Source organism: Saccopteryx leptura, chromosome 2 (genome assembly GCF_036850995.1).
Source record: "Saccopteryx leptura isolate mSacLep1 chromosome 2, mSacLep1_pri_phased_curated, whole genome shotgun sequence".
NCBI classification, from domain to species: domain Eukaryota; kingdom Metazoa; phylum Chordata; class Mammalia; order Chiroptera; family Emballonuridae; genus Saccopteryx; species Saccopteryx leptura.
In genome coordinates this window covers 15,112,471-15,131,188 of record NC_089504.1, presented here as the reverse complement: position 1 = coordinate 15,131,188, position 18,718 = coordinate 15,112,471, and the positions used below count along the sequence as shown (strand labels likewise).

Here is an 18,718-nt window from a genome sequence, read left to right as displayed (position 1 = left end):
GTCAGAAAGAGAAATTAAGGAAACAATCCCCTTCACAATTACAACCAAAAAAATAAAGTACCTAGGAGTAAACTTAACCAAGGAGACTAAAGACTTGTACTCGGAAAATTACAAAGCATTGATAAAAGAAATCAAGGAAGATAGAAACAAGTGGAAGCATATACCGTGCTCATGGTTAGGAAGAATAAACATCATTAAAATGTCTATTTTACCCAAAGCAATCTATAAATTCAATGCAATACCAATTAAAATACCAATGACATACTTCAAAGATATAGACGACATATTCCAAAAATTTATATGGAACCAAAAGAGAACACGAATAGCCTCAGCAATCTTAAAAAAGAAGAATAAAGTAGGAGGTATCACACTTCCTGATATCAAGTTATACTACAAGGCCATTGTACTCAAAACAGCCTGGTACTGGCATAAGAACAGGCATATAGATCAATGGAACAGAACAGAGAACCCAGAAATAAACCCACAGTTCTATGGACAACTGATATTTGACAAAGGAGGTAAGGAAATACAATGGAGTAAAGACAGCCTCTTCAACAAATGGTGTTGGGAAAACTGGACAGCTACCTGCAAAAAAATGAAACTAGATCACCAGCTTACACCACTCACAAAAATAAACTCAAAATGGATAAAAGACTTAAATGTAGGCCGTGAAACCATAAGCACCTTAGAAGAAAACAGGCAGTAAGCTCTCCGACATCTCTCGGAGCAATATATTTGCTGATTTATCTCCATGGGGAAGTGAAATAAAAGACAGGATAAACAAATGGGACTATATCAAACTAAAAAGCTTTTGCACAGCTAAATACAACAAGAACAGAATAAAAAGACAAACTACACGATGGGAGAACATATTTGACAATACGTCTGATAAGGGGTTAATAACCAAAATTTATAAAGAACTTGTAAATCTCAACACCAGGAAGACAAACAATCCAATCCAAAAATGGGCAAAAGAGATGAATAGACACTTCTCCAAAGAGGACATATAGATGGCCAATAGGCATATGAAAAAATGCTCAACATCACTAATCATTAGAGAAATGCAAATTAAAACAATAAGATACCTCACACCAGTCAGAATGGCGAATATACCCCAAGGACACCATAGAACGGCTCCAAAAGGAGAAATGCACCCCCATGTTTGTGGCAGCATTATTCACAATAGCGAAGATCTGGAAACAGCCCAAGTGTCCATCAGAGGACGAGTGGATTAAAAAGCTTTGGTACATATATACTATGGAATACTACTCAGCCACAAGAAATGACAACATCGGATCATTTACAATAACATGGATGGACCTTGATAACATTATACGGAGTGAAATAAGTAAATCAGAAAAAAACTAAGAACTATATGAATCCATACATAGAAGGGACATAAAAATGAGACTCAGAGACATGAACAAGAATGAGATGGCAACAGGGGTGGGGTGTGGGAGGAGGGGCGAAGAAGGAGAGAAGGGTTGGAGGAGGTGAGGGGCACAAGAAAACCAGATAGAAGGTGACAGAAGACAATTTAACTTTGGGGGAGGGGTACACAGCACAATCAAATGTCAAAATAATCTAGAGATATTTTCTTTCAACATATGTACCCTGATTTATCAATGTCACTGCATTAAATTTAATAAATAAATTTTAAAAAAAAGTGGGAGAAGAGAAGGGTAACAGGATTAATGGGTGCAGAATGGAGGTATTAATTTTTGAATCACGTTTATGTCTTACCTATGAAAAACATACGTATCTTAAAATACGTATCTTAAAATTATTCATGGGAGACTATTCCATTCAGAACTGTGGTTATGCAGAATTATTGGTGACCTTTTTCGTGGCATGTGAGATTTACCAGATTGCTAAAATACTATTATTTTTATAATCCATTATTTTTTAATTTTCCATTGATTTTGAGAGAGAGAGAAAGGGAGGGGGAAGGGGAGGGGGAGGGGGAGGGGGAGGGGAGATAAGCATCAACTCACTCCACTCAGTTGTTCCATTTAGCTGTGCATTCACTGATTGCCTCTCATGCATGCCCTGGGGATCAAACCCAGGACCTCAGCATGCGGGGGACAAGGTTCTCCCCATTGAACCACCCAGCCAGGGCCTATAATCCATTATTAAGAAAAAAGACAAAATACTGCTTTGTTGTATTTTAAAACACCTATCTATTTCTCTCTACATCTTCCAAAGGCAAATGAGGAGCCGACCACATTTCAGGCTGGCGGACTTCTTCAGCAACCAAGAAATTAACATTTATCAAGCAACTGCTCCATGTCAGGAACTGTGGGGCACTCTGCTTGAGTTAGCTCATGTGATTCTCATCACAATGGGATAAAATGGAAATTATTATCCCCATTTTATAGGTAAATTACTATAACTGACAGTCAGCAAGGTTAAGTGAGGGCGCCCTGGAGGTAAGAAGCAAAGCCAGGATCTGAACTGAAACCTCTCTGGCCACAAGTCCGACGCCCTTCCCAATGCAGAGTGCTCGGCCAGGCCAATGCATCGCCAATGGCCACAAGTCCGACGCCCTCCCCAATGCAGAGTGCTCAGCCAGGCCAATGCATCGCCAATGGCCACAAGTCCGACGCCCTTCCCAGTGCAGAGTGCTCAGCCAGGCCAATGCATCGCCAATGGCCACAAGTCCGACGCCCTTCCCAATGTAGAGTGCTCAGCCAGGCCAGTGCATCGCCAATGACCACAAGTCCGACGCCCTCCCCAATGTAGAGTGCTCAGCCAGGCCAATGCATCGCCAATGACCACAAGTCCGACGCCCTCCCCAATGCAGAGTGCTCAGCCAGGCCAATGCATCGCCAATGACCACAAGTCCGACGCCCTCCCCAATGCAGAGTGCTCAGCCAGGCCAGTGCATCGCCAATGAAACCCTCACAGGCTGGCCCTGGCTTTGGGAAGGTCCTTCCTACCTTGATCGAATTCAGACCCTTGTCGTTCCAGCTGTCTCCGTAGCTTCTCATTTGTCTTAATAGAGTCTTCTAAACGTTTTTTCAAACTTCGAATTTCTTGTATATGTTCCATTAGCAGGTCTACGGGAAGGACATTTTTCATTTAAAGTCTGAAGCCCCTAACAGAGTGAATAATTTCTAGATTATGCAGTGATCCCGAAGTTCCCATAGCGCTGGATGTATGAAGACAGTCAGCAACTGGTGATTCCTTGCCAGGCAGGGAGGCTGAGCTATTGCCCACAGCCCAGACTCAGTTCTATGGTGACTCCCTGCAGCCTTCCGCGGGGAAGATATCTTACATCACATGGACAAATTACATTCCATACAATTTTAATGCTAACTCTAATGCAGCCTTTTCTTCTTCTAAATATCAAATATTAATTTAAAACCTTCCTTATGGTGAAACTAACAGATCACTTTCAAGTCTGCTTCAATTGCCTGAGAGTTGATGAAACTACCTTCATTATGAATCCAGACATTTTCAGGACTAATTTTTTCAAAGGCATATGTTACCCATTTACCATTTACTAGTTTCAGACTAAAAACAAAACAAAACAATAATCTCAATGATAGGGAGAATGATGAGAAGGGTACTCTCAAAAATGCATCCTGTTAGCGTGAGTATAAATGTGTATAACTTCTGGAGACTATTTTTATCATTAGCCTTAGAAAGAAAGGTTCTTTCCAATGTCTTTTACCAAATAATCCTACTTTAAGGAATTTATTTACAGAGGTCACCAGAGATGCTGACAACCATTGGCCAGAATACATAAAAATGTTCTTCCTGGCATTGTAAACAGTAAGGACTGGAGATAACTCAAATGATTAAATAAACTGTATTACATCCATTATGACGTAGTATTGCACAGCCATTAAAATTATATCATGAAGACCCACAGTATCACAGAAAAACACAGATACAAACCAATTTATCAGTACAATCACAACTCTCTTTAAAAATCTGCAGACAGGAAAGACATATACGCACAAAAAGGAAATACTCCTAAATATTAACAGAAGTTGACTTTGGGTAGTAGACTTTAGTTTTTTTTTAAAACGTCTATATTACATCTTAATATTTTATAATATACAAAAGTTTAAATTGTCCACATTTTCTAAAATAAGCATGTATTATTTTTTAAGGCTCTGCCATGCTAGTTCCAACCTAGAGGCAGGTTTCTAGAATCACCGTTAAAAGCATAATCATATTAAGTATCCAAAGGCAAAACTAATGTATTTAATTCATCAATTGGGGTGCACTCAGTATGTCTTCGTAATGTTTATTTTAACACATTATACTAATGTTATGACCCAGTTTTAATTCCTCCAAAATGGCTTTCATTTAAAAGTAGCACAATGTTACAGATCTTTCCCTAATTAAATAGTAATTTAATCCAAATGTTTATGAGATGACTTGATTCCCAAACCTTCAGCTATCTCCTCTCCTGTTAACACCACAATGAGGCAAGTCATTTGCTGGACCGTCTGAAGCCGTCCTGTGGCCGGGCCACTGGCTGCTCCCGCCTACTGCCCTACAACCCCCCGGCGCCTGGTGGGTCGGAGCGCGTCAGGAACTTATCTGCTCTGACTGCAGCCGTCCTTGCTGGTTTACCCACGCCACATGCTGCAGGCTCCTGGGCTAATAATGCTCAGCGGCCATCAGTACAAGCCACCTTCCACTGAGTCTGGCCGGGAGCTGGAATCCTCGCTTGGGCTTAAGGAAACAATCCCAGTCGAATTAGACACCACTTATTAATAATGCAACCCTCACCAAGGAGAAGGAAACACTATACTCACCCTTACAAAGTGGGAGAGAATGTCCGTCCCTCTTACAGTAACAACCTCTGACAAATGCTAATTCTTTAAATCATAAATCCCGTTAAGAAGTAACCACCCAAAACACTGTATATTTTTTACATAGGATTTCCCAATTCACAGAATCTAGGTTAAGAAAATACCCCCCATGTAAGGGGAAAGCTTCCTGTTCAAAGATATCCCCTACAGCACTGTTCACAACTGTGAAATTTTAGAAATGACTTAAACGTTCAGCTACAGGGAAATGTAAGCAAAACTGCAGTTCAGGCATCCAATGGACTCATCTAAAGCCACTGAAAGTGATGTTCGGAACAACCTGTCAGAAAGCTTATGATATAGTGTGAAGTAAAAAAAGGAAAAACAAAATCATCTCCCTATTCAGATTATAAATATGACAAAAGGAAAAGCCGATGCAAAGACTAAACGTGTGAGGACAAGCCGAGAAGGCTAGCAGTGGGTGCACGAAGGCGGTTCCGTGAGCACTACCCCCCACAGGAAGTGCCCGGTAATCCACTAGGATGCATGATAAGCCCAGGGTCATGGGTCCTCAGAGGAATCAGCCATAAAGGATGCCTGAAGGGCTCTACACTGAAAAGAAACAGAGGCTGGGGTGGCGGACGGGGCGGAGACTAGAAAAAAGGGGACCAGCAGGAGGGACCTCAAAGACTGGGAGGTCAGTGCGCTGATGTCAGTGAGCTGGCTTGTGCATTGTGACCCCAGCCCCTCCGGTTCCTCACACCCTCAGGCAAGTCTGCTCCTCCCACAGAGACCTCGGGAGCGGTCTCGGGTCCTGGGAATGGGACGGCATCCCACGTGCAACTGGCACAGTGCGGGAGGTAGCAGTGGGAAGGAAACAAGTCATGGTCTGACCTAAGTGGGAAGAAGGCAGACCGTACACAGAAACTCACAGAAATTGCAGAGGTATACAACCAGAAATCCCAAGCAAGCACATCTAGGTGACTGGCTAGCAGGGGACCCCAGCTGAGACCGGAGTTACATCACACATATGCACTTCATGCTCTAGGTGTGTTTCAAACTGTGTTCCTCGGGGCCTGAGAGTCCAAGGGAGGCCTGAGAGGCCACCATGAGGGACAAAGCCAACACTTGCTTTCTTTTACGCACTGGACCTACATGTCAAGTTTCATCTGAAAAAAAAAGGTGGGGGCAGGTTCTGTTGCTAAAAAGAGATTTCAAGTTTTTGAAAACCGTTGTTCTACGTAATCAGGTATCAACAAAGACCCTCAGCAAGGAGCCGGCCACCTCTGCCCTGTGCTCTGGGGCCACTCTGGGCGCCTTGCAAAGGACTCCCTGGAGATGAGACCCGGAGATGTCAGCTGAGGTCCAGTGTCTATACCAGGGGCCAGAAAACGATGCACCCTGGGCCAAATACACCCACACCTGTTCTGGTAAATAGTTTTATTGGAACCCAACCACCTCATTTGTCTACATATATCTGTGGCTGCTTTCTGCGGCAACAGCAGGATTTAGTAATTGAAACTAACACCATATGCTCCGCAAAACCTAAAACATTCACTGTCTGGCCTGTTCCAGGAAAACAGCGGTGATCTCTGGCCTGTACTCTTCCTCGTACTCCTGAAATACACTGAATTATAAACACTAAGCCCTGCCTAGTACCCCAATAGGAAGTAGTGAAGACGGCAAATGCAGGAGAGGTAAAGGGGTGCTTTGGGGCAGCTGGGGCCTTGGGGGGCAGACTCTGCCAACTGAGCCCACGGCTCCACGGTCGTAGGCAGAACCAGGGGCTGACCCGTGGCCGATGTTAGAAGAGCAAGGAAATGGCAAGTAACATAATGTCATCATTTAAAAACTAAAACTGACTCTTCCCCAATCACTTACACCTTCGCCAGCCACAGCTTTCCCCAGTGATAAATGACACTCCCAATAGCCAGCTCTGGCCTCACCGGACCCCCTTGCATCAGAGAAATATTCAAATGTCACTCCAATCTGCTTACTAAGGCAAGATGACAAATTGTTGTTTAATCCAGGAAACCTTGGCGAAGTTTAAAACGCTTCGTAAAGCTTAGCTTACCTTGAGAAAAATTGTTCGCCACAACTGAAGTCTTCTCGCTATCACTATCTGGCTTCTGGTCCTGTAAGGAGGAGGACTTTTCGGACATGTCACAGTCGGACAATGCATGAGAGGCTGCAGGCTCAGAAGACTCAGGCAGAATACAATGGCAGGTTAAGTTGTCTTCCTCAACCCTTGAGCATTGGGATAAAAAGAGAAGTCACCTTCCCGTGCCAGGACCACAACTTAAGAACACTTACATTACTGGGCCCTTTGTTTGCAATGTTATTGTGGAGTCTCTCTGTTTCCCCAAACGCATTTTTTAGCAAGGGCATTCCAGAAACGAGAAGGGCTTGTGGGCTTGAGCTCGGAGCCGGGGAAGGAGGCCTGCCGCTGTCTGGCTTACAAGGGAGACCGGGAGAGGACGCCAGTCACTGGCAGCTGTTTACCACACCAGGTGTCCCGGGTGCACTGTCCAACCTGGTCCTTGCACAAACCCTGAGGCAGGGGGTATGAGCCTCCCTTAGCGTTGGGGAGAGCCTCACTGCCTCACTTAGCGATGAGCCTCACTTAGCGATGGCTCATCATAAACTTGCCTGCGGTCTCACAACCTCCAAGTGACAGTGCTCACACTCAAGCCCAGGTCTGTATGCCTTCAAGGTGCCAAGAGAATGTGGGAGGCCAATCCAAACCCACGAAGTGGACTTTGGGTTAATTTATTTATTTTTTAATTTTGGTGAGAGGAGGAGAGGCAGAGAGACAGACTCCCACATGTGCCCCGACCAGGATCCACCCAGCAAGCCCACTAGGGGTCAATGCTCTGCCCATCTGGGGCCCTTGCTCCGCTGCTCAGCAACAGAGCCATTTTTTTTAATGCCTAAGGCAGAGGCCACAAAGCCATCTTCAGTGCCCAGGACCAACATGCTCAAACCAATCAAGCCATAGCTGTGTGTGTGGGGGGGGGGAGGGGGAGAGAGAGAGAGAGAGAGAGAGAGAGAGAGAGAGAGAGAGAGAGAGAGAGAGAGAGAAGGGGAAGGGGTGGAGAAGCAGATGGTTACTTCTCCTGTGTGCCCTGTCCAGGAATCAAACCCGGATCAACCACACACCAGGCAGACGCTCTACCACTGAGGCAACAGGCCAGGGTGTGCCTTTGGGTTTAAAAATCTTAAAACCTGCATGGTCTATGAGCAGGTCCCAGCATCACCATTCTGGCAATCATCTGGTTATTAACCTAAGCCCTAAGAAAAAATATCTTGAACTTTGTAAAAAGCCCATGTGAATCTCCATTATAGATAAGCTCCTTAATTTAAGCTCTTTTTTTCTCCAACTTTTTCCTATTACTTCTTGTCTTATTATTCACAAGCCTCAAACAAGAGCAAAGGACTCCAAAGCTGCAACACACTCATTAACAGGTAAACACCAGATGCAACTTTGCTCAGACAGCGTGATGGATGTGTGGGCTTGCTGCCGCCTCACAAAAGTGCAGAAGGGGCCAAGGGCACCCATTTAATTAGCTCGGGAGTGACCCATGTGAGTGCTAAGCCTATGGCTGAGAAAGAACAGAAGGAAAGAAAAAACCCGTCAGAAACAGAAAGGGGGGCACAAGGGCTGCAGAGACTCCCTATCCCCCACCCCCAGACCACTCTCCAAGAACCACCACAGCCTTTCAAAATGGCAAATCTGATCATGTCCAGTCCCAACTTACCTTCCTTCCAAGACTCCCCTCTCCCTACAGATTCTGGACTCTTAACGCAGTATTTGAGGACCAGCCCGACAAGGCCCTGCCGGCCTCTCTAGCCTTAACCCTCATAATCCATGCGCCAGCCACACTGCTCAAAGGGGTACCTCCCTCGCCTCAAGCAGGACAACCCTCCCCACAGCCTGCCAATAGGATGTGATGTTAATTCAGGATAGAAGTAAGAGGGCTGAACTGGGAATACTGAAGTGGGAGAGTATTTCGCCTAAGGTTACAGATGTCCTGATAAAAGTGTCCTTGTGTGAGCTGGGATCACCTCCCTGCCTGCTTGCTCTCATGATGCCAATAAAAATGAAAACTCTGCACCCCAGACTGGTCTCTATTTCTTTTTTTTTTTTTGTATTTTTTCTGAAGCTAGAAATGGAGAGAGACAGTCAGACAGACTCCCGCATGCGCCCGACCGGGATCTACCCGGCACGCCCACCAGGGGGCGATGCTCTGCCCCTCTGGGGGGTCGCTCTGCTGCGACCAGAGCCACTCTGGCGCCTGGGGCAGAGGCCAAGGAGCCATCCATCCCCAGTGCCTGGGCCATCTTTGCTCCAGTGGAGCCTCGGCTGCGGGAGGGGAAGAGAGAGACAGAGAGGAAGGACAGGGGGAGGGGTGGAGAAGCAGATGGGCGTTTCTCCTGTGTGCCCTGGCCGGGAATCGAACCCGGGACTTCTACACGCCAGGCCGACGCTCTACCACTGAGCCAACCGGCCAGGGCCTGGTCTCTATTTCTTTATTTTACCCCTAGGAGCCCAAAGGGCTGCAGTTCCAAAGAGGAGGGAAGTATCCATAACATTCAGAACCTTTCACAAGTAACCAGAGGAGGGCAAGAGCCTGACATTTCCCGGCGGCCACAGAGGCAAGCTCAGAAAGTATACAATCCACTTATTCCGTGAACAGTTTCTGATTTCCAACTACATGCCAGATACTGGGGTTTGGAGCAGGAATAACGGTATTGAAAATAAAACACAGTCTTTGCCCTCCAAGGGCAACGTGGAATAACAACAGCAGGCCAGGCGCTGGAGCACAACAAGCGCAAGTTCAAATCCCAGCTCTCCCTCTTAAAGGCAAGTATGCCACTCTGACCTTCAGGCTCCTCCTCAGAAAATGGGAATCGCAATGCTCACCTTGTAGGGTCAGAAATACTGAATGTGAATTGTGAATGTTATGGCAATGGCTGACACACACCAATACCCAGTTGATGCCAGCTCCTTTCCTCTTTCGAGGAATTCTGGGATAAAAAGATAAAATGCAGAAAGTATTACAATACAATGTGGTGAGTTCTGTAATGTAATTGTGTCTCAAGTGCTATAGAAAGAAGAACTGATCCCGGGATGTGATAGAGAGATGGGGGTGTCAGGAGGAGTCAGGTTCATTTCCATGTGAACTGACTGCAGAAGGATTTTCACACGACACGGGAGGGGGGGGGGGGCAGGCGGAGTGCCCAGCTGTGCAGTCACGGTCTGGAGAACAAGTCAGAGGAGGCGGAAGCATGGGCACTGGGTGTGACGGAAACACGATCAGGCTGAGAAGGGCCGCATACGTCAGGCTCAGGAGTCTGGAATCTACTCTGCAGGTACCCAGGTCCCAACAAGAGGAATGTGTCATCTGGGTCACATCACCAGACAGAGAAATGCCACGAGTAACCTAAAACAACTGAGTGAGGGCTCAGGACGCACAGCATGAACCCTCGGCTTTGCGTGCCCATTCCCAGGTGTTCCTGCTTATTTACAGGCAGCAGGAAACCGACAGAGCGGGAGGGAGCTTGGATACTCAAGAAGCCGGCAGACATCCGAACCTGCCAAGTCCTCTCGCCAAATGCTGCACACTCACCTCTCCATCAGTTCTTTCCGGCCGCTCACTTCCACTCCTACTGATTTCCCTGGAAGCAGAAAGATCATTAAGAAGAAAGAAAACATTTTTTTTTTTTTTCATTTTTCTGAAGCTGGAAACAGGGAGAGACAGTCAGACAGACTCCCGCATGCGCCCGACCGGGATCCACCCGGCACGCCCACCATGGGGCGACGCTCTGCCCACCAGGGGGCGATGCTCTGCCCATCCTGGGCATCGCCATGTTGCGACCAGAGCCACTGTAGCGCCTGGGGCAGAGGCCACAGAGCCATCCCCAGCGCCCGGGCCATCTTTGCTCCAATGGAGCCTTGGCTGCGGGAGGGGAAGAGAGAGACAGAGAGGAAAGCGCAGCGGAGGGGTGGAGAAGCAAATGGGCGCTTCTCCTGTGTGCCCTGGCCAGGAATCGAACCCGGGTCCTCCGCACACTAGGCCGACGCTCTACCACTGAGCCAACCGGCCAGGGCGAAAACATTTTTTTAAAAAGTGTTCCCTAGTAATTTCTTGCTCATACACTTGCAGAGACACTATCCCATGTGTTTAACCAACTCTTTACAACAACCGCGGATGCCCAAAGTAGGATTACCAAGAGCACCACTTGGACTAGGAGTCCTCCTTAGCGTTGCTCCGGCACTAGATCTAGGACAGCGGTTCTCAATCTGTGGGTCGCGACCCCGGCGGGGGTCGAACGACCAAAACACAGGGGTCGCTTAAAGCTCTAGGAGGAAGGTGACAGCACGGAAGCTGAAAGCAACGACAAAGGCGCTGCCAGGCGCAGGCTCTCTGCCCTCTGCAACGCCGACACCACCAGACACACGCTCTTCGTAGGAAACGGTAAAAGCAGCAAGAGAAACATCACAACCCTTCCGGTGTCCATGTGTGACGGGATTTCCTCCTGTCCTTTCTCTGTGCATTTTGGCACAGGTGACAGGATATTGTGACTTAATTTTTCACTTCATACTTTATTATAAGCATTTCTCTTACTAAATTTGCTTTAGACACATCACTTTTAATGACCATATTAATATTCCATTGCCAACATGCACATACCACAATTTTGCCAGTCCCATTTTGACATGTAGGTCATCTCCAATTGTGTGCTTTTATAAAAATAAGGGAAATAAACATCTCTGTGCATGCGGCTTTGTCTGCATTTAAATTATTTCCTTAGGAAAGGCTCCCAGAAGAGGGACGGGGAAGGAGTATATGCGTCCGGTTGAAAAAGCCAGCAACCACGATGGGGGAAATGGCGAAAGGAAACGGCAAAATAAAACAAAACCTCTCCTCCCCTGCGCGTCATCATCTGCTGTTTGCAAGGAAGCACATGAGCACAGACGTCACAGACACGACTTTATTTGAAAAATACTTCGCAACTCTGGAAATTGCAGACTGGGATGAGCTCTTTGAAGAAACTAACATGTGGCTAAAGCAGAAAGCAGGCCCTTCTGCAGCTGTACTTAAAAATGAGACTGTAATTAAACTACACCCACACACCCCATTTCCAAAACTACTCCTACAGGAGAAGTTCTCCAACAACACAGCGCACGTGAGGTCACTGGAGACCCGCACATTCGCGTCATGTCTGTTTCCACTCGGGAACTTGCCAGGCTGACTGGAGGGGCCACAGGGCTCCCTTTCCACACCCCAGGCCAGCCACGGGCCCCAGGGCAGTGCAATGTACCCAGTGCTTGAAGGTCCCCATCCACTGCGGGGTTCTGCCGGGCGGCGGGAATGAGGGAGACGGGCCTAAGCAACCAAGGGCCAGGCCCTGAGGACCATTCCTGTAGCCACTACCTTCACTAGGCCTCACAACACTCCCACAGGGCCAGCCCTAGTGTCTCCACTGTATAATAACGAAGTGGAAATCCAAGAGGTTTACTGTTCCCACGCTCTCACTCTGACTGATGCACACTCTCACCTACCTGACTCATGTTCCTGTTCAGCAGGGAACATGCCCACCAAGGCGGGGAATCTACATCTGAGTGGGTCAGACTCCGAGACTGCAAGGCAGCCATGAACGGGTGGGATTACTGCACGTCCAAAGACAACTCAAATGGCGTTTTCTCCTCACAGCTGCACTAGGGCTGCTTACCAACATTGAGCAGATGATGCGAGTTTGGCCCTACGGAGGCCGAGGAGGGGCCGTGGCCGCAGCCCAGCCTTCCGCAGAGCTCGGGCGTTCCCCCCGCATCAGCCAGGCCGACAGCGAGGCCTGCTTCGCCCTCCCCACTGTCCTTTAGGAGCGGGCACACACACACCCTCAGGGACTCCGCGGGGCAGGGCCCCTGTCTGCGCGGGCTTCAGGCATTCATCAACAGAGCTTAAAACCATCAAAAACCTCTGCTCGATTCCTAACAAAATCCATGACCAAAGATGGAAGTGCCCTCATGCCACCAGCCGCCTGGGTTTCCTCTTCTTGTATTCAGATAAGAGACCCTCTGAGGAGTTTGTAATGACTCAACAATGATATTCCACCCACTCCCCATCACAACAGTGTTCTTTAAAAACAAACGACAAACTGTTAGTTTGGGATTCACGGGAGATCATTACAGCCGACGCTCTGAGTCTCTCTGTGGAAACTGCCGGCATGCAGGGGACAGGGTGCCATCTGTCAGCCTTTTCCAGCAGCAGAGGACGGCTGTCGTGAGAACGCTGCTCCCCTCTGTCAGGTAAACCTTACTGCCATCCCTACAATCTTCCCAAATAAAAGGACATCTGGTTATTGAATTTGTATTTGAACAAACACGAGGATTGTTATGCAGGACAGACCCGTGCCCGGCTCACCCACCTCCAGCTTCCTCTCCGCGCGGACCCACCCGGTACACTGTACACCACCACCACGCCAAAGCCCCCTTTCAAGCAGCACTTCCTCACTCAAACTTCACCCATCACACAGAATGAGGTTCAAACAGCACAGCCCAGCACCTCCTACCTGACCCAAGTGTGTCTTCCTTTCCGTCTCATTGGTAATTCATAGTAACTACTCATAGTGCCCCCAGGGGCCTGTGCCAGACGCCGAGGTTGCAGAGATGAGGAACGAGCCATGCTACCCGCAGTGAGTTCACAGGGGGGAGGGTTGACCCAAAAGACAGAAACCCTACAGTGAGTGACAAAGGGCAGCAGGGGGCACCGGGGGACACACAAAGAAAACAAACAATCCAGCCTGGACCATCAGGGAGACCTGAGAGCAGGTGACAACTGATCTGTATTTCGGAGACAGGAAAACACTGCTTAACAAAGACAGGAAGAAGCTAAGTGGCTATGCAGAGCCAGACACACAGGTACCTGCGAGCAGAACACCCTCCATCTTCTCCGACAGCCTGGTTCGCTATGCTAACCCTAACTGTGTCCCACGACTGCTCTCAGTCTTCCCCAACAACTGTGAATCCTCCACTGGGAAGGCCAAGATCCAATGCCCTTTCCTGCTGGAAGCCTTCCTTCAGAGCTCAGAGGTGCCTCCCACCAAGCTCCCACCACGTGTGCCAGACGGAGTCGGGTTTTCATCAAAGGCACTCTAGAACAAGGTCACACACCACGCACAACACCAGCACTGTCACGACATCCTGACTGGGTGCTGTATGTCCAGCCCCTTCCTCGGCTGAAGGTCGGGACAGGACAAGACCCCCATCTTCAGGAGCTTACGCTCCGAGGAAATAACTTACGACCAGAGGATGTCATTGCTATGACCACCTGAGCTCCCACCACTGGTCAGGCCACTCTGCCAAACACATGCTATTGCCCCTCAGAAGAAATGTGACCCTTAACTATAAAACTAGGATCTGAACTCCAGTCTGTTGGGCTCCAAAGGTTTGGTTCTTTCCACCTCAGCAGATGGCCTCCATCACAAGCCCAGATGTGACCGTCATCTGCAAGCTAAAAGCAACCCAGAAGTAAAGAGAAAGAATAGATTTGGCCCTGGCTAGTTTGTTCAGTGAATAGTGCATCGGTCCAGCATGTGGATGTCCTGGGTTCAATCTCCAGTCAGGGTACACATGAGGAGCAACCATCCACTTCTCTTCCCCCCCCACCCCCCTTCTTTCTCTCTTCCCCTCCCGAAGGCAGCAGCTCGACTGGTTTGAGCATCAGCTCCGGGCACTGAGGATAGCTCAGTTGGTCTGAGCATCAGCCTCAGGTGCTGAGGATAGCTCAGTCAATTCGAGCATCGGCCCCCAGACAGGGATCGCAGGGTAGATCCTGGTCAGGGTGCATGCAGGAGTCTGTTGCTCTATCACCCTTCCTCTTATTTAAAAAATAAATAAATAAAAAGAGAAGGAACAGATTTGTTCTACATTAGGGGTGAACAAGGAAAGCTTCCTAAAAGATAGGCAGAATCTCTAGAAGTGGAGAGGAAGTAAAAGTCTTCGAGAAAAGGGTCACAGAAGTGGGGAAATGCAAGACCTGACCCCCTGGACCAGGACACCTAATTTGACAGGAGTATGAGATGCACGACATCATGGTGGTCAGCTGGTTAGGCTGCAGACACAAACTGTCTGGGCTCAAATCCAGGATCTACCACTTCCTGTGTGACCTTAAACAAGTAAATCAACCTCCCTGTTCTTCATTTATTAAATGAAGGTAAACAGTACCTCCTCATAGGCTGAGAATAACACCCAGTATATAGTGAGCACTCGATCAAGACCAGCCTTCTGCACTGTTTCCCTTTATCAACATCATCATCATTATTTAGCGGTGAGCGGGCTGGAAAAGGCAGACTGTGGAAGGCCTTAACTGCATGTGGCAGGTTCATGCCTGCAGAAAAGGAGAGCCAGGGGAAGGGGTCGAGCAGCTGCCTTCCATTCGTGTGGCGAAACCCTGGCACACCTGGTAAGCTCCCGAGGGAAGGGACTCTCTGTCTCTGTCCCTTCCCAGGGCTCACTCAATCCTACCTGAAGGCAAGTACCGCTACCCTGATCTATGCCGCGGGTCTTCTGTACAGGAAGCGGTGGAAAACCTGGGGCAGCAACACCAGCTCCCGGTCGATGTTGGTCTTGACCAATTTTAAGAATCTAAGTTTTAGATCCCCACCCAGAAAAATGCACACACTCACAAAAGCTGCAGGGCTCCAGACCTAAGACTTGTAAGTGCAACACTACAGGCATTAGGAAACCACACTATCACCCTACTTCTTCGGTTCTACCAATTAAATATTAACAAAGAAATGGCAAGGACATGCACAAAGGACTCCAACACAGGTTCATTATAATAACCCCAAACTGAGAACAACCTAAATGTCCACCTACTGGGGAATGATTAAATGAATGATGGCACATTCACACAAAGAACGCTCTGCAGTGATCAGAACTCACAATGTGGCTTAATGTTTATTACCTACAAGTGAACAAAGGGAGAGGCTGCAAAGAGTGTCCTACTGCCGCAGAAAAGCACAAATATGTACAAAAGAGGTCTGAAAATATAAACTCCAGGGTGTTCGTGTTTGGCTGTGTAAATCATGCAATTACAGGAGTATCTGCTTATCCACAATAAACATGTACTGCTTTGTAATAAGAAAAAAAGACATTTTGTATTTAAATTTTTTAAGAACTCATGCTACGCGACTGCCTCAAACATGACACGACTTTGTGGTGAGCTCAGTTCCTAATGCAGGAGCCAGACTCCTAAGATGGCACCTAAGGAAGACCCGCCTCTGTTACATTTTGTCCTCCAAGAGGAAGCGTGGCAGTGAGGTTCCCGAGACCTTCACCCCTTCGGGAGAGAAAATAAAGTTCTGTCTGTGCTGCCCAGCCTGACACCCTTCCGCTTTGCAGGAAACAAAGAGTGAGCTCTCCCGGGCTTGTCAAGGTAAATAACTAAAAATAAACCCAGGGGGAAGCTGGCCCAGGGAGGCGGACAGCTTGCGGGGCACTCCCTCCCAGCCCCACCCCCAGGGCCCAGGTAGCTGTCTCACAGGAAGAGAGGAGACAGATGGAAAGCGCCTTGGGCCCGGAGGGCTCAGGGATTTCTCCAATATTAATGAAAAGTAGCTTCGCTGGAAGACCTTAGCTCAGCCAGAAGAAAGCAGATGTCATAAGGCTGGGAAAAGTGCTCCCACGTCCTGACGGCCTTCAAAGGTTCCACGCATCTGGGGCTAGAAAAATCAGTCTGCAATGAGCTTAGCTGTTGGGCTCTTTAAAAAATCCGGAAAAAAAATTCCCTGGGCCCAGAAGCCAAGATACCCTGTGTTCTATCTTGGAATTAAACTGAACATATGTGGACCTTCATGAACCATCTGTACCCTATGCATGAAGAGAGAAGAACTGAGGTCAGATCCTGGTTCTGCCAAGTCAGTGGCGACCCTGAGCCACGGACCTGGCTCCTGGGCTCACAAGCACAGACACTGGTGAGCACGCAGGACGGGAGAGCCAGGCACTAGAGCAGAGAAAGGACCTGACCTGACTTAAGTGTCACTGGGAATGGAACGTAGTGGACAGGGTGGAAGTGTGGATCCAGGAGGAGAGACCACAATGGTCCGGGGAGGTGACAACGGCAAACCGGAGCCGTGGCAGCCAAGGTAGTGAAAACGGGTCCGATTTGGACACAGACTGAAGGGAGTTCCGAGGGGCAGCCAGTGGGGTGGGTGGAGACCCGACTCATTGGTCATCTGAGAAGCCAAGGAAGAAGGTTCCCACGTCCACAACTGGGGGTCTGAGTAAAATGCGGTCTGACAGCTGACTGCTGGGTGCAGCAATGGCAGCTGTCAGCGACCCCAGCAAATGCCGCCGTGTCAACGGGGAGCCAGGGAGTCTGACAGCCCCGTCCCCGTGGGCTGAAAAGAGAGGGGTGACTGGAAAGCAGCACTATGGGTAGAAAGAAGAGGGGCAAAAATAATCACTTCATAAAAGCAATTTAAAAGAATAAAAATTTTCACTCAATGTTATTCATATTCAAAAAATAAAACTAAGTTAAATCACTAAGGGTGAGGAATCCTAAAATTGAATACAAACAGACAAAACAAAAGTCTAACCATATTTCAATGAATAACAGAATGAATGACACCAAATAACTAAACTTAATACCTGACTAAATCCCCTTTTAGCCTAAAAACAAAAATAAGCGTGAACAAATCTTGAACTCTTTCAGGTTTTCCACAGTGGAGGGGCACAGCAACCCCGGAACTCTGCGTGTATTTATAGAACTAAGCACACGAGCAGCCCGTTGAGGCTGCAGGAGCCAGGAGACGGGAAACACAAACACGGAAGCAAGAACGAGTGAGAAAGAGCACAGTGGGCTCGAACAGGAATCAGAGGCACCTTGGTGATTTCTTAAATATAGTCTACATTTCTAAACATACATACTTTTTCTACATACATGTAGAGTGTGCATGTGTATGTATGTGAACATGTGTCCTAGTTCTGCCTGCTGAAGGGACTAGAAACAATGACATGCCGGTAGCAACAAGCACAGCCAGCGCCCACTCCTGGGTTTTAGATGGCATGCTCTTTGCAACGAGCCAGGGCGACGCAGAGAAACAGCTGAAGCAGGAGCAAGGGCAGTAAAAAAGGAGCCTGGAACACCTTTTTTTTTTTTTTTTTTTTTTTTTTTTTGTATTTTTTTTTTTTGTATTTTTTCAAAGTTGGAAACGGAAACGGGGAGGCAGTCAGACAGACTCCCGCACGCGCCAGACCGGGATCCACCCGGCACGCCCACCAGGGGGCGATGCTCTGCCCATCCGGGGTGTCGCTCTGCCGCAGTCAGAGCCATTCTAGCACCTGAGGCAGAGGCCACAGAGCCATCCCCAGCGCCCAGGCAAACTTTGCTCCAACTGTAGGAGGGGAAGAGAGAGACAGAGAGGAAGGAGAGGGGGAGGGGTGGAGAAGCAGATGGGCACTTCTCCTGTGTGCCCTGGCCAGGAATCGAACCCGGGACTCCTGCACGCCAGGCCAACGCTCTACCACTGAGCCAACCAGCCAGGGCCAGAACACTTTTTTGTGTGTGCCAGAAGGTAAGAAAGTGACCCCCTAAAAGATAAAGGCACGTCAAAAGGAACTGCCACCCTCCAATTCTGGAACCACCTGAGCATTAATATCAATGATAGAATGGCTAATAAATAGTCCACTGAATAAAAGAAGACTCTATAAGTCAACACTGATAATAAACAAACAACAGGTATATAAATAAACAGAGATAAAGGGAGAATTCATCCTTACAACAGATGCCACCTAATAACAAATGAAGAATGAATGAGGACATTAAAAAAAAATCATCATGTTGCCATCATCACAGTGATAACTGACTAAGGCAAGAATCAGGGATGGATGGTAAATCTCATGAATAACAGTCTGAAGAGGAATGAAACACTCACAGAGT

At 47.9% G+C, this 18,718-nt stretch overlaps 1 protein-coding gene across 5 annotated transcripts in view; it reads right to left on the bottom strand.

Moving 5' to 3' along the window:
- Positions 1 to 18,718, bottom strand: part of CDK5RAP2 (CDK5 regulatory subunit associated protein 2) — a 179,889-nt gene that overhangs the window by 26,217 nt on the left and 134,954 nt on the right. For all 5 annotated transcript variants that reach the window (XM_066367308.1, XM_066367310.1, XM_066367312.1 and 2 more), the window contains 3 exons: positions 10,400 to 10,448; positions 6,844 to 7,016; positions 2,940 to 3,059 (listed from right to left, as the gene is read on the bottom strand). In XM_066367308.1, coding sequence (XP_066223405.1) covers positions 2,940 to 3,059; positions 6,844 to 7,016; positions 10,400 to 10,448 — 342 coding nt within the window. The remainder of the gene's footprint in view (positions 1 to 2,939; positions 3,060 to 6,843; positions 7,017 to 10,399; positions 10,449 to 18,718) is intronic.